We start from the raw sequence: 20236 nt of genomic DNA, 5'->3' as shown, positions 1-20236 counted from the left end.
ATTAAGAGCAAAGCAGAAATGAGGTCAAATTCCTGGTGCATGTGCACAAACTAGGAAATAAAACAGATTTTCAAAGCCAAAATATGCATCCCTTACAGTTTCAGTCATGATTATAAAATGATCCACATTATAAAATTATACAAGCTTTTTTTTTAAGGAACCACAGGCTTTACATCAATCCACCTTTCTCACTTCCGATACCAATATCTCAAGTTTTTGATACAGAAAAACATTGAATTGACTTTAAAAAACAAGCAAAAAAACAGACATAAATAACTCTGCACTAGTAAAGCACATTTAAATACAACAAAAGTTTCACAAGCTTATAAAAACACAACTTTAATTTGTTCAGTCAGTACAATTAGGAGCTTAACAGTCAATGTAATATAAACTGAAACTGACAATCAGTTGACTACCTTGGTCAAAGATGTAAAAACTAAATCAACTTCTTTCAAAAGGTTCAGAAAGTGAAATTATGAATTCCAAATATAAAATAAATAATAAAGCATGACATTGCTCTGAGTGCAAATCATAGAATTAGACTGAATAGATTTTAAATCTGCACTGAACGTAACATGCAGTTTTTGGACATGGACAGAAAACACACACATCTTCTAACCAGGAGCCAACAATGCGAAATACCAAACTCCACATATTAACAGAGTCTGTGCTCAGATTTATTTGAGTGACTTTTTTGAAAAAATATACCTTTTACTTTTGCTTGAGTAATTTTATTATGAAGTATCTCTACTCTTACTTGAGTAAAATTTCTATATTTTCTACCCACTGATGAAGAACAAACATGTTTTAACCAAAACCTCACCAGAGACAGACACACACCTGCAGTTTTTGTTTAAAGTTTTCTAAGTTTTTTATTGAAAGAAACTGATTTGATTTGATTTTTGTTTTGTTTTTTGTTATATGAATTATTGTCATTTTGGTCATTAAAAAGTACCAAAATTTCCATATTTCTATATTTTGGTCCATTTGATGATGTAATTTTTAAATATTAAATTATAATTTGGTCAGTCACTCAGTACTTTAGTAGACTTTTTACCCAATAGTTTTTCACTCTTGGATGACTACTTTTTACTTTTACTTGGGCAAAAATATGTTGAAGTATTTTTAGGTATTCTGCATATTAATCAAAGGTAAGTTTCAGTTGCAATAAACATTTTTTATGTGATTTCAATGTCAAACACCTTGTTATCTGCGTACAGCCATAATCCTAAACAATCAGGAGAGAATCTCTTTTGGTTACAGTTTAACTAACTCTCCGTCATCGTTGCCATGAGCAGTGCTTCAGTGTGGCATCTGCTTTATTTTATTGTCTTGTTTGATTTTTATCAGAGTATTTTTGATTCCTCACATGTATTTGTTGCTCTCAAACACATCACAGTCAACCTCTCACCTACAAGACCTGCTGTTCTTTTTTAATTCAAAATAACCTTGTAGAGCCACAGGTTGGGCCAAAACAAACTCTTTTCTCATCCAAATGACGTCCAGAGGCCTTAAATGTCTGCAGACGTACATGAAGGCTCAAAAACAGGTCTAAACTGAGCGTAAAATACAAAAATTAACACTTAAAGGTCAATTAGCTTAGCATAACAAACACGCTGATAAAAATGTTTCTCTGTGGCATCTGAAAGGTCACAAATAAAATGTTTTCCTTTCTAACTTGTATGAGTTGCTTTACACATTAATGATACTTTAAAAACATGCAACAATTTAACATTATAAAATCTTACTGTTCAAATGTCAAAAGTGTTATAACATTTTTATCTTTAAACAAAATGACAAAAATAATACAAAAACACATCAATTCTGACATGAAGGTCATTTTTAGCCAGTTCCTGAGTAAAAACATGTAATTAAAGTAGTTTCACACACACACACACACACAAAATGTTAAATGCTAAAGCCAATATGCAATATTTTTTGTAAAAATGATTGATGTTTTGCTTTGTTTGTTATAAGAAAGTCCAATCAACTTCCAGGTTGAGTTGCTGTGCATCACCACAGGCTACGACGTCACCATTATGAGACCAGCTTAATTCACAGAGAAAGTTTTTATCTATTCGCCAAAGTTTTTCAAACTGCTAGCGAGTTGGTTCTGAATCCAGACAGGTCAACCATGTGGACATCCAGATTGCGCCAAACGTCCAACAACCTTTGAACCTCAGAGTTGCCTCCCCTTACAGACAGCCGCTGCGTGAGCGCAGGCTGACAGTCTGGACCGGACCCAACTGGAGAGATGCCTTCCTCTTCCACGTTTCTAGAGATTAGGATGTGCCGGACCAATTCCTCTGAATTCCTCTGTGTTTATTTTGCAATCTTTAAAGATTAGTTCAGTATTTAGAGAATCTAAATTATGCGCCAAAAAGTCCCCAAGTTCACTTTCCAGAGATAGAAAAACAATTTGATGAAGTAAAAGCTTTGATCAGTTAAAGATAGTCTAACCGATCAAGTTCAGTTACATGAAATAGTGTGTTTTTGTGTTTGTTTCTACTATTTTTAACTTAATCAATCATTAAATATTTTAATTTGATAACTAATAGGTTTGATATTAATTCTTTTTAGTGATTAGGTACGTTGCAATTATTCGATTTACATTTGAAGTATAGTGATTATAAGAAGAAAATATGCTAAGATTTGAGGCAATTAAAATAATAAATTTTATATAAATTTTGGGAGGTGCCTCAAAGATTAGCTTTTTTTTATGAATGCATGTTTGCAGATATTGTAATTTAATTAGTCATAGGCCAGTAAGATTTTAGGATTTTTATGAATATATACAACAATCAAGTATTTGAAAATTATGACACTATAATAATTTTTGGGGGAACAACAAGGAATTATTGACCAATGGATGCATTAAACCTACCACCATTAGTTCTTTATATAAAGAACTATTAATATACTGTCATTTGCATTAGTGAAATATTTATTTCTTTAGTGGATAGGGTATCTGAACAGTTTCTATCCTTGTAAATCCAGCCCTGATTGGACTGATATAAGTTTTGTTATAACTAAAAAGCCAATCTTTTCCTACAGCTATTGACCCACCGTTAACGAGGTTTATTAGTTCACTACATGTTGACGATCCATTTCCATTTCTCCACATATTTAGGTGACCAGACGGGTTGACAAGATGTGACACAAAGTGTAGATTTTATTAACCACCATCAGACCGCCTCCTGGGAAGCTCATGCAGGGCGCGCTCAAAACCTGCCTCCTGCGTCTCCTGTTGACAAGACAACAGACTCACAGTCCACGCTCTCATGGCAACAGATTGGTTTCCCTATCCGACCAATCAGAAGCTGCATACTTGAAGAGAAATCCCTGTTGTCTCTCCATTTGGGAGTGTAGGAGGAGAGGGGGTGGAATCACGTGTGGCGTGGTGCACAAAGCATCCTTCAGCAAAGTGCTGGACGTATGAGAAGGCTTGCACATGATGTAAAATTACAAAATTATGAATTAAAATAGCTTTTCAGTGGAAAAATAGCTCAAGCATGCTGCTATATACGCAGGACATCATGTTGGTTGCTATCAAGCTTGACTAATACTGATGTTAGTCAAGTATATTCCACAGTTTGCAAATGCAGTAGGGAAACATAAGTTCAAGTTTAACATTTAAGTTTTCAACCATAATGAAATTGATTATATTTGAAGGAAGCTGAGAAGCCTGAGAACATCATTATTCCTGTAAAGTGCTGTGGTGGCAGCATCATGTTGTCTTTGTGTTTTGCTTCAGGATGGACTGGTGCACTTCACAAAATAAATGGCATCATAAGGAAATAATGAAGCAAGATAAGCAATAAGTCAAACGGGAAGTTAAAGCTGGAGCTCTAAAGCCCGAAACATACCACCAACTTAGTAACATGTGCACAAAGCACAGGTTACTGTACACAGTACAGTAGAAAGTTTCAGGGCAGAGCTAAAAAAGTGTGCATACAAGCAGGACGACGTAAAAAATCCAACCAGTGCTGTCAGGAGAAATGGGCCAAACGTCCAGCAAACTGTTGTGAGCTTTCTAAGAAAACCTGAACTGTTTGTCCAAAGTTATTCAGCTTACAGGCAATTTAGTTTGTAAACTAGTCTAGTCATTCAGCAAACTGAAATAAATGAGCTATATAACGTGAGAGGGAGAACAAAGGATTCTTATACAGTGCATGTAAATATCTGGCTCAACTGCATTTGGACAAATATTCAAGGATCTCTCTGTACAAACAAAAACGTATCTGGATGTCACCATATGTTGCCCCCAAAAACTGTATAAATCATTAAGAATCAATGGTGGCTTGGGAGATTAAGTTATTAAAGCCGTGTAAACATCCTGCATCCTGTCACGCAACTGTGCACTGATAACCAGCTGGACGCTTTCAGTCTCTGTTAGCATGCTGGACGCAACATCCTTTTCCAAAATGGATTTAGTTTTACTCTTGGAAAACAAAAATTTATATTTCAGGAATAAATTCACAGACAGCAGTACAACTTTAAAAATGTGTTAAAGCTAATGCTAGTTAAGCACACTTATTATTAGATCAAGCTTAAGTTAACCGACTCTTTTATGTTTTGTTTTTATCAGTAATTTTACTGAACTGTTGCCTGCTACGCTGTCACATCGTCTTGAATTTCAAACATTTTTCTGAATTTTTTTAAACTGATGTTTAGCAAAATTATAATGATACAACAAACAAGGTCAATGAGTTTTAAAAGCAAGAATTTGATGCATAAGTTTGAAGTTCTTGTGTGTTTTTCTCTGATTCAATCAATTAATTATACATAAAGTCTCATATACATTGACACTTCCCTGATAGTATTGTGTTTTTTAAAGTGGGGTGTCACTATGGGCTGCCGCAGAAAGTTTAAGGGAAGATGAGAAAAAACACGCAAAAATAAAACATTTCTAATAAATTTTTATCATTATCATTTCATCAACTTACTGAAATGTTTTTTGCTCATTTTTCTCATTGGCTGATTACCAAATTTATCAAACTGCTTTCCTCAAGCCAGTGTAGGAAGCGCAATGTGACGAGTTTCTGACAAGAAAAACGGTTTAAGAAAAACCTTCCTGCTACAGATAAAACCAAAACGTTTATTTAAATATTGAGTTGGGAAAGGGTATCCCAGTCCAGAAGCTAACGCTATCCATGGTATGGAAAAGTTTGGGAACCTTTGGTGTCAATAATAAATATTGGCCACTTGCATTTTGTAGCCTTTACAAGGGAGCATTGAGGATATTTGACCACCGGTAGAGTTCATTTTATTGGTTTGTTTACTGGCATAGATGTTGCTTTTTTTACAGAAGACCGAAAGTTTAATGTCAGCCTGCTTTATCCATTATACACTAGTTCATGTGTGTGTCCATGGTGGAATAATGTTTCCAATATTCCAACATGGACAAGCCAAATGTCTTCAAAAAGGAAGGTTTGATGGTGAGACGAGACAAAGATGTTTGTTCATAGTGACAAGAAGAATGTTAGGAGGAGTCAAAGTGAACCAAGGAAACCATTGTCAAGCATTACTCAAATACAGAGGAGAACAAAAATGTTGGATTAAACAATAAAAAATTCAAATTATTCAAAGTTACCTCAATTTAACAGCTGTATGGTTGTTCCTAGAAGGCACATCTAAATTGGTTTTGGAATAAATACATTAATAAAAGTGAATATTAGGTCTTTGAAAAGTCCAGACATCATATGCAGTTAAAAATTGAAGAATTGTGCATAAAAGTTAGATTTGTGAAAGGCAAATCAACCAATTTAAATGATTCTGTGACAAAGAGTGGACCAATATCCAGACAGAAAGATGGCAGGAGGTTGTTGATGGATACAAAAACAGTGAGGTCATGGTGCAACTTGTTGAAAAAGACTGAACCAAATACTTGTCTGACTCTATATGTTTTCTATATAGAGCCTGTTAATTAGAAAAAAAATCTGAAATAAATACAAACTTGTTCGCTTTCCAAAATCCATAAAGTTTCATGTTGGGTAATAATTAAATCCTGGAAGCAGAACAGTTCAAAAAGCTAAAATTATTACTAATCTGACCATGATAAGTGGGTGGAAACTTCTGACCAGAGCTGTAACCCAAATCAAAAGAAGCATGGATGCAAGCTGTTCTTTCCATGACCTTTGACCTTAATTGTAACGGAGGCTGCTTTCTCAGTCATCTTATATGCTTTCAACACTTCATGTTTAATATCTGTGAAAAAAAAAAACATTGATATAGAATAAGATCAGGCAAAATAAAAAGACCAATATGATGAGCAATAATGACTGTGCAGAATTTCCCATGATGACTCTTCCTTTTTTTAAACTGTAAACCCATTACATTTTATTTTAAATGTGCCTCATAATCTGTGAGGAAGGTATCAGATAAAGTCCATGTATTGATCTCGTTGGAACAAGTGAAATGTGATGCTGGACATTTGTGCCTTTATGGTCACTGTTTGTCTGTCTGGACTCTGTTATATTTAACCACTCACGTCCCACTGAGCCTTTTCTAGGTCCTGGAGTTCCTGAACTGGGGGTGTGGACCAGATGGGGGAGGTGTGCACGCAGAGGCCCACATTAGGGCCGGTGTAACCTTTCCTCCAGATTCCCCGGCTCGTCTAAATGGCCTGCCCCACTTATATGACAAACAGACTGCTGTACTCAGTCCCAACTTCTTGTCATTCCTCTGAGCTAACTGGTTTTCCCCGTAGCTCCTCCCTCAACTGCTCGCTAACAGCTGGCACTGAAACCGTCCTCCATGCTAACTGAGGTCATGCTTATGTGAGTCATACCTGGGTATGGCCTTCCTTCGCATCCGGGCGCTGCCAGGGCCGGGAAAACACACCTACTGAACTCCCCCTTTTTGCTGCAGGCAAGCTGCTAACAAAACAACAGGTCAACAATAAGACAGACATAAGACGTAGTCGGGTTTCTCTCTGAAAAATAGCAAAAGCAGCACAAGTCCGCGCTCATAAAGTCCACACATGGGTTGTTGAGTTCTTTGTTACGGTCAGATACAGATGTTATTTTCTTTAGTTACACATGAAGAGTTCATTTTGGGTGAATAAAGATTCATTTTCCACCAGTTTGGCATTTTAAGGAACATTTGACCAGGGCCGGATTTACAGGCTTTTGGCTCCTGGGCTATAGCCAGTGCTGGTGTCCTATCCGTTACAGAAAAATGACTTTACTGATACAAATTACAATACATTAATAGGTAGTCCTCAATGAACTGGTACAAGGCAGGTTTAATATGTTCCCTGAGCATCCTAAAAAAAATTACAATATCTTCATAATTTTGGGTTGATATCAATAAACGATGCTGTTATGGCCGATAAACGATTTTTGCCAATATTGTATACATTATTTTTTAAATATTTATGACATTTCTTTGTTGGATTGATATCTATACGTTTAAAAAATGAGTAATATTGGCCGATACCAACATTAGTATCAATATATCATGCATATACCCTAATATTTTTGGATTTTGTTTGTCTCTAATTCATCTGATATAGGCCAATGAGTTTATACAGTATAGCATACAATGCTAAGCGTGTTCATAAAAAAAAAAGTCTTTGGGGCCCCAAAAATTAGGGAAATTGTGGTCCTGGGCTACTGCTGAAGTCTAACATATGACACGCTATGTTTATCCACATGCAGTTATTGGTGCTTATGTAGGTCGGCCATGTGATTTATGTTTCAAACATCCATAAACTCTCCAAGGACAAAAACTTTATAACCCAGAATTGGGCCCATAATAAAAATGATCTGACATTAGGCCATAAAAACCTCAAAATGCATTGTAACATCTACATAAAAGCTTTAATATTTTGGCATTATTTCACATACTTAAAAACAAGTAAATTACAGATAAAATAATAACATATGAATTGTGATCATGCAAAATCATGAAACAGAAAGGGTATATTGAAATAATAAATAGAGAAAAACATATGTATGAAAAATAGTATGCGATGCCATTTGTATATGTACCCATGATGAAGTGTGACATTGAACACTATATGTTATAGTTACACTAAAAGTACAGGACAGACTAATTTACACTAAAGAAATTATTAAAAGAAAGAAAAAGAACGAGAAACAAAACACTAATTATGTTTTTATGTTTTCTGCAATATCATGCAGAAAACATAACAGATGTGTGTCTGCTCTGTCTTCTCAAACCCTCAGTATATTTATCCCATTTTTATTCTAACAGAAATTTAAAACAACATAAAATATTATGACTTGTACAGTTTGTAACGTACATGCTTCAACAATATATCATATTTGGTGGTGCAATTAACTGCAAACCAGCTGATTTCCCGCTTTCCGCTGTTAGAGAGCTGCACAAACATCAAAACGAGTCAGAAACCCGCGCTTTGCTTGCTGTCAGTGTTGCGTTCAGGGGCAATTTGAAAGTTCAAGAATCTCTTTCATAACAACACTTTCAATAGAACTTTAGTAACAAGGGAAAGTGATGCTCAACTTATATGTGTTTAAAGTGATGCTCAACTTATATGTGTTTTAAATATTTAATTAAACAATTTGCGTGTATTTTAAAACATTTCTTATTTATTTATGTACTCATTTATTTTGTCATTTAGTTATTTGTCTGTTGTCAATTTTGACAAAATTGCTAAGGAAATGTTGGCAGCTGGTGGCCAAATACAGGTTAGGTTTGTTTGGATAATTTATTTTCCGCATTCCTTATCCTTATCTTCCTTTTTAAATAAAATAATTATTTCAAAACCTGTATTCTAAGTTAGTCAGGTAATGTTTGACTTGATAGTAAAAGTTGTTTTTCACCTTTACAAAGTGAAAAATCATTAAGGGTGCAAATACTTGTTCACAGCTCAGCTAAATTGATAAACTTCGCCTGACAACTAAACTGAATTCATTTCTAAATTTATTCCAACTATCCTCAAACGCAGCATAGACCGAGCCGACCTTTCGCCCACTTCAGCGACTGCCAGTTCACTGGGTTCACCCTGACACTGCTGACTCTGTGGCCACGCCCACCAACGGCCACGCACCCTATTTCCTCCAACCGTCCAGCGAGCACGCACTGTTCACGCGCTTTCTGCTCTCCCATTGGTCAGCGCGCCGCACTCGCCGTACGGCGATTGGCTGAGTGTTGCCACCCGTGAATACGTGTTGTGAGTTTTGTTTTTCTGTCCCTACCCATGTTTTACACACACAGCTCAGCTGAGAGGAAAAAAAGAGAGACGATCTGAAGTCCATCCTGGACCAGGCTGAAGCTCCCTTTGTTCCACACTGGCTTCAACAAAATTAACGGGACATTTTTTCTCTCTGTTTGCTTCAGAGGCGTCAGGAAATATTAATGACATGGACTTACAAGAGGTGAGTTGATTTTAAAAATCTTTGTTTATTTTGTTTTCCAAACAGTCACATAATGTTCTCTTGCTTACTCCCTGCTATAAAACCCTTGTCAGGAACTAATTTACACACATTGTCAAAGTTTTTAATGATATATTTTATACTGATCATAGTTGAACTATGTATTTATTTAAGGAACTTTTTTTCTGTCTTTAATACAAAATGTATTATTGTATAAATTTAAAAAATAAAAATAAAAAAAAATAGCCGGAAGGCAGTCTGATCAAAGTGGTTGGTGACTCAGTAAAATAATTTGTGTTTCTTGATAAATGATAAGACAAAGTTGTTTCATTGCCAAGACTACTTCCTGATGCGAACCGCTTTATGGGGATTTCACATGGCTGATCTGGCAGCACGTCACTGCTGGGTCTATATTTGGGAAGGGGAGGCGTTCTGGCTTCAATCCAGAGGGAGTGCATGCAGGGTTAGGGTGTAGTCACCAACAACCCCCCTCTCTCCCACAGTGGTAGCATCATCCAGTTTGGCCCGGGAAATTCAGCCATACTGAGCAGATACAGCTGCTGTATTTTACAGTACAAGACTCAGTTTCCTTTAGTCAGTCATAACTGATTAAACTCAACCACTACGGCATAATAGTGGGTTAAAAACACAGCTTTGTTTCTTTGTTCCTCCTAGGCTGTACATATGGATCAGTGCGGGCCGTGCCTGAAGAGAAGAAGGCACGACAACGAACAATTTGTCTCCAGTGGAACCAGCAGCTGTTCTTCTGCTTTGGAGTACACTGATCTGGAGGCGGCTGAAGCTCTGGTGTGTATGAGCTCCTGGGGTCAACCTGTGTTTCTCGGCGGCGGCGGCAGCAACAAGCTGAACCCCTGCAAGCCCCGGCCCCTCACTCCGGCTTCTGATTCCTGCGACTCCCTCCTGCCGCTGGAGCTCCAGGAGTCCCCACGGGACTTTGTGTCCCTCTCCTCTCTGGTAAGAGCTTGTCAAACAGTGCGATGCAAACCCATAGAATCACAGTTTATAGTTCAGCTGCGTCACTTATGCACCTGGATATTTTATGTGATACTTTCAGTGTGGTGAAAAAGTACGTAGTTCCTTGATTTTTGGTTTTTGTCATGCTTAGGCAACTTGAAAAACTACAAGAAACAGTTTACAAACACATATTTTATTTATGAAGTTCAAGAAAAAAACTTAAAATAGAGGTGGGCAATATGTACTTAAAGTTTTATTGCAATATTTTGTGGTACTATTTTGATATTGATAAAAGTGACAGTAAGAACTATTTATAACTTCTTTTTGAGGTAATTGTATGGCAATCAAAGACCCACAAACACAAATTAGTACTGTTGAAAAACCTTCCCATTTGTAATGCTCTTCTTCAGGACAGAAAAGTGTGATTTGTACTTTTCAAATGTATCGGTATTCATTGATACTCACATTTAACAAACAGTATAGAAACTGACAATAGTTTAGGTTTTTTTAAACATCATTAATGGGAATTTATTGTGAAAACCATAAATCAAAATTCTTATCATGATAAAAATGTATCACAATAAATGATAAACTATACAATAAATGGCCAGTCCTATTTTCAAACCATCCAGGGAAATTGTTCATGAAGTAAGAACTCTAGAAACACTTACATTGAATCTGCCTGACAACAGTAAATTGGCTACAAAGTCTCGGTTCTTTCCACATTTTGGGACTCCAGTTAATGATGGTGGTGGAAAAAAATACTATGCAGTGGTGAACCCTCCCAGGACTGGTCGACCTACCAAAATTACGACTCATCCAGGGTAGTACTCATGATTTAATAACAAAATTAAACCCATGGGAGAGTTCTAAGAACACCAAGTCTCTCTTACATTTTTGCAGAAAACCTCCTTTTTGGGAAAATATTCTGTGCAATGCCAGGTGGAAGGTGAAAACTAGATCTGTTGTTTAGAAAATCATCATGCATACTCTGGATTCACCACAAGGTATTGGTAGTATGTTGTCTTGGGCTGTTTTGTTGCTTCATGTCTGTGAAACTATAAATCCTCATCCAAACTTGGGTTAAGCAGCAAGAAAATGACCCAGCAAGTCCACGTCTGAGTGGTTAAAAAGAATAAAAATGAAGTTTTAGACTGGCCTAGTCAAAATCATCTCCTTTAATTGGCGTAGAATTAACTTAAATAGGGTCTTCAAACTCTAAACACATTTAGTTTGGCTATCTTTGTCTGATAATACAATTGATTTCATTGGACTGTGTTTCTGTAAAGAGTTTTTATAGCATTAATCCTTCCTCATTTCTTTCCAGTGTATGACACCTCCCCACAGCCCCAGCTTTGTTGAGATCTCTTCAAGCGGCACGGTCCAGTCTTCCCCGGCACCCACCGTGTCCACGGCATTCTCTGGACCTGAGCTCCATCAACCCAACCTGGCCCACACTCCTGAAAGGACCCTGTCCCTGCCTGCTCCGCCGCACCCCTGCAGAGCCATGGCGACCAGTGTCATCAGGCACACTGCGGACAGAGACCTGTGCCAGCAGCGCCACATTCCAGTCACCTCCATTTCACAGAAAACTGCGAGCACAGTGACTGCAACAGGAACAATAGTGTGCATGCAGCAGCAACAGGAATGCATCACAAACACACCTCCGTCTCCTCCTGCAGTAGCAACACAGCACCCTGTCAGTCCCTCTAAACCTTCCTTGGACATTGTCGCCACCTCCACTGTCTACACCCAACCACAAAACCCACCCACAGGCCCCCCAACCACCCTCTCTCCTACTTCAGTGACCAGTCCACAAATCATCTGCCAGATGTTCCCCATCTGCAGCCAATCGGGAATAATCTCAGCGTTCATCCCCAGTCCAGGTCAGACCTCCGGTACTGGAATTCGGACTGCCACAACACCCATCCTCCCCCATCCCGCTTCAGCCAACAGCCCCTCCCTCCAGCAGCCCCTTATTGTGGGCTCAGCAGTGCCACAGGCCACGGTAATGCTGGTCCTCCCTCATTCCTCGGTCCCCCAGGCCTCTCAGGGCCAACAGACTGTCATGACTCTGGGCAACACCAAACTGCTACCTCTAGCCCCAGCCCCCGTGTACATGCCGGCTGGGCCCTGCAGCAACACGGCAGCCACAAAAATGGACTTTTCTCGCAGGAGAAACTACATCTGCAGCTTTACAGGTTGCAGAAAAACTTACTTCAAGAGCTCACACCTCAAGGCTCATTTACGGACACACACAGGTGAGGCCCTTTCTTGATTGGTGGCTGGCACAAGCTGTGTTTCCATTACAAATGTGCGCAAAACTTTGTTGATATTCCAGCAAAGTTGAAAAAACACAATTTCTCAATTGTGGTTTTTCCATTAAATAAGAAATGCAATTGATATTACACGCAAATAAGTTTGTTCCCCCTATAAGTTGTTTAAAAATATACTAGGCCATCATCCTCCTGCCACTTCCTGTTGTCTTTTTCGTTTTTTCCGCCAGTAGTAACATCTGGTTATTGATCTCATGACTAGTGTGATGTGAAAAAAAGTGTCTCCTTTTATTTTTGATACAGTCAAAACACCACCTAATTCTAATGCTATTGGCTTTTTTCAATTAAGCAAGTTTATTTTTAGAATTCCAATTTGCGCAATTTTATTGTTCATGGAAACATAGCTTGTGTGTCCGGGTATTTCATAGAGAAACACGATTGAGATCATCATATGAGAATCGACGTGTTGAGTTTTGATGTCAACATCGTGACTCATTTGTTTTTCCTGTCTGTCCTTCTGTTTTCCTCCCGAAGGTGAGAAACCATTCAGCTGCAGCTGGGACGGGTGTGATAAGAGGTTCGCCCGCTCCGATGAGCTGTCCCGACACCGGCGCACGCACACGGGCGAGAAGAAATTTGTCTGTCCGGTATGCGATCGGCGATTCATGCGCAGCGACCACCTGACCAAACATGCTCGCCGTCACATGACCACAAAGAAGATCCCCACCTGGCAGGCGGATGTTCGCAATCTAAGCAAAATGGCTGCAGACAAAACTCCTCCCCCTAAAGCTGCCATTGGCACGCTGAGCATGCTAGTACCTGCCAGCTCCAAGTAGACACTGAACAAATGCCATCTTTCTCATTCTGTGCATACTTTGGTATGTGGATGCTCTCATTGGAAACAAGTAATGAAAACCAAGTAATATTTTGATTTCAAAGTATTAAATTGAATCATGAGCCATTCCGCCTTTTTGAGGTCAACAACAGGCGAGTTGACAAATTAGTTTGATATTCTTTCATGTCTAAGATTTCAAAAAAATCACTTGACCCATTTTTATAACCTAGTCCAGAAGGTACTGTTTCGTTTCCTCTTGTCTTTCTAGCCAGTTTAAGTGTTTTGTTATCAAATTAGCAAAATTAGGCCTAATTAGGCATAGCTCTGACCACTAGGTGGCAGAAAAGTGCTTCTAGTAAGATCCTCAGTATGTGTGAAATATGCATCAACTGGCATTAGTGGGATTGGAAATGGTTTGAGGCCAAAGCGCAAAAGTAATCTGCATGGAGTTAAGTTGTTTTTTTTTGTTACAAGTTAGCATTATTTCTCCCCACAGATATTTAGCTCCACATTTCACCAAAATGGCTAATCCAGAGAAACAGGATTACATGCTGATGAATGTCTAAAACATCTACTTCAACTGGCTGACCCGTACCATATATGGGCATTGATGTCACAGGATGAGGCACATACTCTAAAACACTCACCCTTACCATATATGGGCAGTGATGTCACATGGTGAATCATGTCAGAATATGAGACAAAGGTTTGTTTCAGATCATTTTTGACTACAAAATCGGGAAAATGGCTTTATTTCAATTGAATATTTTGTATTTTAAAAATACTTTTTAAAATTATTGCTGGTTTCTAATAAGAAAATCAATTTACCTAAAAAAAAATATGCATGGACCTTTCTCACTCCTGAGACACCAGAGGGACAAAGTGAGCAGCAAACATGGCTGCTTGCATTTTACCTAAAAAAGACTGAACATGCACTGGACTCTTCTTCTCTACTGCTCATTTTGTACATGGGTTTTCTCTAAAAGATAGTTTACTTTTTTTTATTATTGATAATTTGTATGCATCCTTGCCAAAGCTTTTGTATTGACTCAGTTGTTGACGTTTCATTTTGTCCACCTCTCCTACAAGACATTATCTTTGTCATAATACTGATGTCAGTGTGAATGTATCGAGTATAAAATGCATTTTTTTGTCTTATTTGAGGGGTAAAACATGACAAAAAGTGTACATTTTAAAGCTAATCATGAGTACTTTGATTCTACGTCAAATATATCTGCCCACCTAATTTTTCATATTATTTAATATCATGTTTGTAATTAAAAAAAACACCTAAATGAGCTGTATTGTTGTGTTATTTCTGAGTGGAAACGAGGCGTAGTCAGCAGTGTTTTCCAGCCGAATGATTCAGAAACAGACTGAGTGGTGTCAGCCCACATCCTCTGTGTGTCACTACCTCCTTCTTCACCACGGCCTTCTCTGGTCAGCTGAGCCTCACTCATGTTCTTCCAAATGAGCTTACTACCCCGTGGGTAGCTTCCTGTTGGCCTAAACTGATTTCTGTGCGAGTGTGTTATAAAAGCTCTGCAAGCAGTTCTGTCGGGAACATTGTGTTCTCCGGATTACCTCCGGGCCAGAATGGTTGAGTCAGAAGAGACTGGTGAGAAGTTTGCTTTTTATTAACCAATCTTTTGGGACTTTTTGGTTCAGTCTGGAGGAAAGAAGGAGATGAAGCTGTTATCTGAGTTTAAAACACTCAAATTTATTAAATTGAGACATTTTTTCACATTTTAGCCACACAAACCGGTAGAATTTAAACACTATCCTTTCATGAGACTTTATAATTATAAACGTGATGAAAAAAATATTAAGTATTGACAGATTTTTTTCTAATTTTCTTATGAATGCTATTATAAGCAACATACAATCATGCAATGTGGGATTTTTTTAACCCCTTGCTGTTTTGAGGAAAAGAAAAATTTATTTTTCTGGACCTTTAGGCATTCCGCATTGATTCTGATCAAAAAAGTAAATTTTAAGTAGTGCTTAATGAAAGAACCAAAAAGTAAGGAACACAGACTACTCAATTCATTTTAAAAGGCAGATGTAAGAGTTGGAAAAAAATAAATAAATGAATTAATTTCAACTAAATACACAAGCTGGTCAAATTTGATTCCGTTTTAATAAACACAGCTAAAATTATGCAAAAAGAAAGTTAAAAACACACCAAACAAACGTTCCCAGGGTCCCAGTAGGGATAAGATACAACAAAACTAGGATAGCTCCAGGTAAACGTCAGGTCTTCCTTAGTTTCCGTGTCTCTCACGCACATTTATCAGCAGTCGAACCACAACCATTAACAGCATCTTCCTCCAATCACACTCTTGGAAATATGGACCACTGGGGGCGCGACCAATCAGCGCTCTTCCCGGCAACCCCGCCCACCTGCCTCACTGACCGACTTACTTACTGGCCGAATGCCACAAGAAGTGTGATCCACAGCGACACCTGCTGCCCTGAGCAAGTCATCACTGTAGCTACAACCAAAAAAATTTAAGTGAAGACATGATTGATGAAAAGTATAATAATAACCGACCATTACAGTGAATTTGGTATTAATCTGATTAAACAACAGAAAAAAAACCACTCCCTTCCCCCCTTCAGTGGCCCTAAACCTCTTCCGTAATTAATGGACACATTTATAAAAAAAAATTCTAAGGCTTAATCTTTTGATTAACTGAAAAACAGCATATCTGAGCTGAATAAACGGGTTTAAAGAACTGGCTAGTGTAGCTTTTAAGATCTGCTTCAACTAAAAATGCCACGTGCAATATGGCGGCGACGTTGACGTACGACCCGGACGTTCTTTGCCCTCCCTTCGCCTCTGTGTTACCATGGTGACATCAACAACACTAACGCCCGCTTTCTAAGGACTTTTACTGGGTCTGAAACGACAGCAACTCGCTTTCATAGCTTGTGTCAGTTGATGTGTTTAAACTGAGGTAATTTTTTCAGAACATTTAAAGTTTATTTCAACTAGTCTGTTTCTCGAAATATTCAAAATGGACATCAGCGATAAACTCAAAGAGCTAAATTTGTCGTCGGAGGAGATGGGCAGATTTACCAAAGCCTTCAAAGACAGTAAATTTAGGGAGATGTTCTGCGAATACGTCCAAGAACTATCTGAACCTGAAAACAGGAAAAAGTACGAAGAGGAAATCCGACAGTTGGAGCAGGAGAGAGGAAACAGTGTGGATTTCATCCAGCCGACACCGTTCAGGGTGATCAGAACGACCGGAGCTGGAAAACAGAAATGCTTCATCAACATATGTGCCAATGATAAAATCCAAAAACCTGAAGTAAAGATTGGAGTATCAGATGATGGCCGCAGGGGGCAGTATTGGACTCTGCCTTACATTCTTTATCCTGGGAGGACAGAGAAAGACCCTAAAGGCAGCACATTCATGATCTATGATGTTATTTTCCACCCTGACACGCTGCACATGGCCTCTAAAAACAAACCATTCATGGATATGGTGAATGACACAGCAATTGATGGAGTCCAAAAAGCTTATAAAGTCAAGCTAGACAAAAACAACGTGAGAGAAATGAAGACGAAATACAAAGGTACCCCTCAGACATGTCTCATCCGAAGACCCATACCTGGAGTCAATGCCGAGAACCTCAGTTCTCCCTTGCCATTGTTAGAGGTTCCTGAGCCACGAATGAAGTCTGAAGAGTCGCCTACATTAACAAACGGCGGAGATGTTCAGCAACAAATCCAATCGCAGAACAAGCAGGAGCCAGAAAAGCCAAAATACAGAGTAAAATATCGATCTAAGGTTGATTTACAGGACTTCAGATGTTCTAGAGACTCCGTCCAGGGCCCCAGACCTAAGGAAATTGAGATTACTATTGATCTGCCTCTTCTGAAGTCAGTTAGAGACACAAACCTTGAAGTAATGGAGAAAACTCTGCTGCTAGAGTCCAAACAACCTGCCTACAGGCTACATCTGCCTTTAGCCTACCCTGTGGATGAAGACCAAGGAGAGGCCAAGTTCAACAAATACACAGGACAGCTCACCGTCACCCTGCCGGTCCGTCCACCTGATGAATCTCTTCATCAATCTGTGGGACCTTATCCTTTAGTGAGCGATCTTCAAGGAGAAGATGAAGTTGAAGAAGAGCAAGGGGAGAAAGAGATTTGTGAGAAGACCAAGCAAGAGGTTCAAAGAGGTGAGCAGAAAGAAATAAATCAGGTCGAAAATGGTGATGAAGAACAGAAAAGTGGAGAAGAGGAGGAAAAGTGTCAGGAAATAAAAAGAAAGCATGAAAAAGAGGAGGAAAAGCCAGGAACAGAGCTCCCAAACTGGGATTTGGACAAACAGCAACAGAGATTACAAGTGAGCAAGGAAAAGAATGATGAGGAAGGTGGACTAATGACGATGAATGAAAACCAGAACCAAGATTCTGAGGAAGGATCATCTCTGGATAAATATTACTATCAGAAAGGAGACGATCCAGAAGTTTATTCACAGGAAACTTCAGCTGCCTCTCCTGCAATGGAAAACCAGGATGCTTTAATGTCTGATGGACAGATTAGCTCCTCGGAAGAGGAAAAAGAAGCTAAACTGACCTCAAGTCTGGAGTCTACGGCTAAAACAACAACTTCAGAACTGCAGGAGGCAAAACCTGCACAGGAAAATATGCAGGTAGGAACCATTTTTGGTCAACAATTCTCAGACGTAGTGCCACACTGACATTTTAAAACACTGTCAGAACGTTTTCAGTTGGTTTGTAGTAGATGCTGCATTTTTGGTTGGAGCATAATGTTTAAGTTGGAAAAAATAAGTTAAAATAGGTTGGAAAACATGAAGAACTGTCACCAATTCTGTCTTTAAAAACCAATATGGCCACCTTCCATAGGAAAACTACTGCAACAAAAACAGTACATGCATGTCAGGCAGTCATTATCTCATCACTTTTACAAAATTCAGAAAAATACATTGTTATTAGCTAGCAATTAACCAGGCCACTAAACATATATAGCACTGTGAAAAATATATTTGCCCTCTTGCAGATTGTTTTTGATCATCAAATATCATACAAAGTATAGTTTTCATTTTTCATTAAGGGAGAAAAGTTACTATTTGAATCAAATTGAAATACTTTGGGGCAATTAATTTGCAAGAGAGTCTATAAAGTTTACACACTCACAAGAACTCAAAAAAAGATATATTTCCGAAATTATATCAGGACTCCAATTATGTAAAGTCAAGTTGGAGCAACAAAAAATAACGTTGACTTTGTTTCTCCTCTTCGTTTTCATGCATCAGACTGAAGAAGATGCTTCACTCCAGCAACTTCCACCCATCGAGGAATCCCAGATTTCTCCTGAAGTGTCTTTCCCACCAACTGAGGCCGCTCAGAACCACAGCAGAGACATTACTTCAGGGGAGAAAATGGAGTCTCACCAGGTGTTTGCCACAGACGCAGCAGAAAAAGGAAGAGAAACAGATGAAGATGACCTGCCAGCACATCAAGTTCTCCAAACATTGGAGCAAAGCAACAAGCCAGCAGCAGACGCAGCAGCCTGGCCACTGAGGGAGATCGGTGCTGATGGAAAAGAGACGCTGATCACTGATCACTCCACGTCTGCAGGTTTCAACTTCCAGAACAATTTTATTTACGAGCTGGACTGATAAGCTGTGTTTTTAAAAAGAATGACTTTTAATGTTTTTTTTTCCTACTATACTGTAGATGTTTTCAAAGATATGCAATTGTTCTGTGAGATTTTAATAGTTTTCTCCCAAAGTTAATAAATTAATACCAATCTAATAATACATATTCATAAGAAAACTGTGTCTGAATATGTAAATTCTAAATGTTATTATTCTGCGAATAATAATTACCTGATTATAAAAACAACTGGAACATGTGACGTATCAAAAATCCTAACTTGCACATTTTATCTGTACAAAATAATTTCTTATTTACCAAAGAAGCTCAAGCTTGGAACAAATCACTGCTACCATGCAGGTTAAGTGACTTTGGGTGAGCTTGTGTGATTATTTAAAAACTTTACATCACATCATATTCCTGTTGGTATCGGTGGAGGCAGCTGATCCTGATAAAGTTAGATATTTCATTTAAATAAAAAAATACTTTTTGAATCAGAGACAAATTAAATGTAAATCATGTTAAGCAATTTTTTTTACACAGGCTCTCCTGTAGAGGTCAGCATTTCCGCGGTTCTGAAGGAGCTTCTGACTTTGTTACAGTCTCATGAAGAGGATGCGCAGTGTTGTCTGCAATGTCCCTGATTTTATGAGCATTCGTTTATCAATAATCTCCAGATGTTCCAGTCGCCCCAAGGACAGAACCAAACAAACACACTGCTGTTCAGATAGATGGTTTTCAGATACACTCTAAGTTGGGATGCAGCTACCACTAAATGCAACTATGTCTTAATTGTTATACATGTATAGATTGTTAGTTTTGGTTTCTTGGGAGTTTTCTCTTTCTGCAGGTGTAGAGGCAGACTCCCACGGTGTGGATTTGGATTCTCTCTGCTTCTTTACGTTTTTTCCTCATTTATTTTTTCCATCTGTGTTAATTACATTTGAAATAAACCAAAAGCAATTTATAATAAAGTTCCATATGTGTCAAGTGAAGCGTCATGGGAAAAGCTGTAATGCTCCACTTGTGAAAGAAATCTATTGGACCTCACTTTGACACTCAAACAATTCTGTCGGAGAGGATACGTAAAAATAAAAAATTGATCTTGTTATAAATGTATATTTAAATGTTTATTCCTTAAATGTTTAGCT

General features: G+C 38.2%; 2 protein-coding genes across 2 annotated transcripts; both read left to right on the top strand.

The window, feature by feature from the left end:
• The first annotated feature begins 9186 nt into the window (after positions 1-9186).
• LOC103458867 (Krueppel-like factor 11) lies at positions 9187-14746 on the top strand. The gene is made up of 4 exons (XM_008399981.2): positions 9187-9365; positions 10038-10337; positions 11665-12598; positions 13148-14746. The coding sequence occupies exons 1-4, from the start codon at positions 9351-9353 to the stop codon at positions 13447-13449; spliced, it is 1551 nt and encodes a 516-aa protein (XP_008398203.1). The 5' UTR covers positions 9187-9350; the 3' UTR covers positions 13450-14746.
• Positions 14747-16180: 1434 nt separating this feature from the next.
• On the top strand, positions 16181-19590 carry dnaaf2 (dynein axonemal assembly factor 2). The gene is made up of 2 exons (XM_008399982.2): positions 16181-18118; positions 18743-19590. The coding sequence occupies exons 1-2, from the start codon at positions 16469-16471 to the stop codon at positions 19106-19108; spliced, it is 2016 nt and encodes a 671-aa protein (XP_008398204.1). The 5' UTR covers positions 16181-16468; the 3' UTR covers positions 19109-19590.
• Positions 19591-20236: the final 646 nt, after the last annotated feature.

The sequence above is a fragment of the Poecilia reticulata genome, linkage group LG22, assembly GCF_000633615.1.
Source record: "Poecilia reticulata strain Guanapo linkage group LG22, Guppy_female_1.0+MT, whole genome shotgun sequence".
Classification (NCBI taxonomy): Eukaryota; Metazoa; Chordata; class Actinopteri; order Cyprinodontiformes; family Poeciliidae; genus Poecilia; species Poecilia reticulata.
Note: the sequence above shows the minus strand (reverse complement) of the source record. Positions and strands in the feature narration are given on the sequence as shown.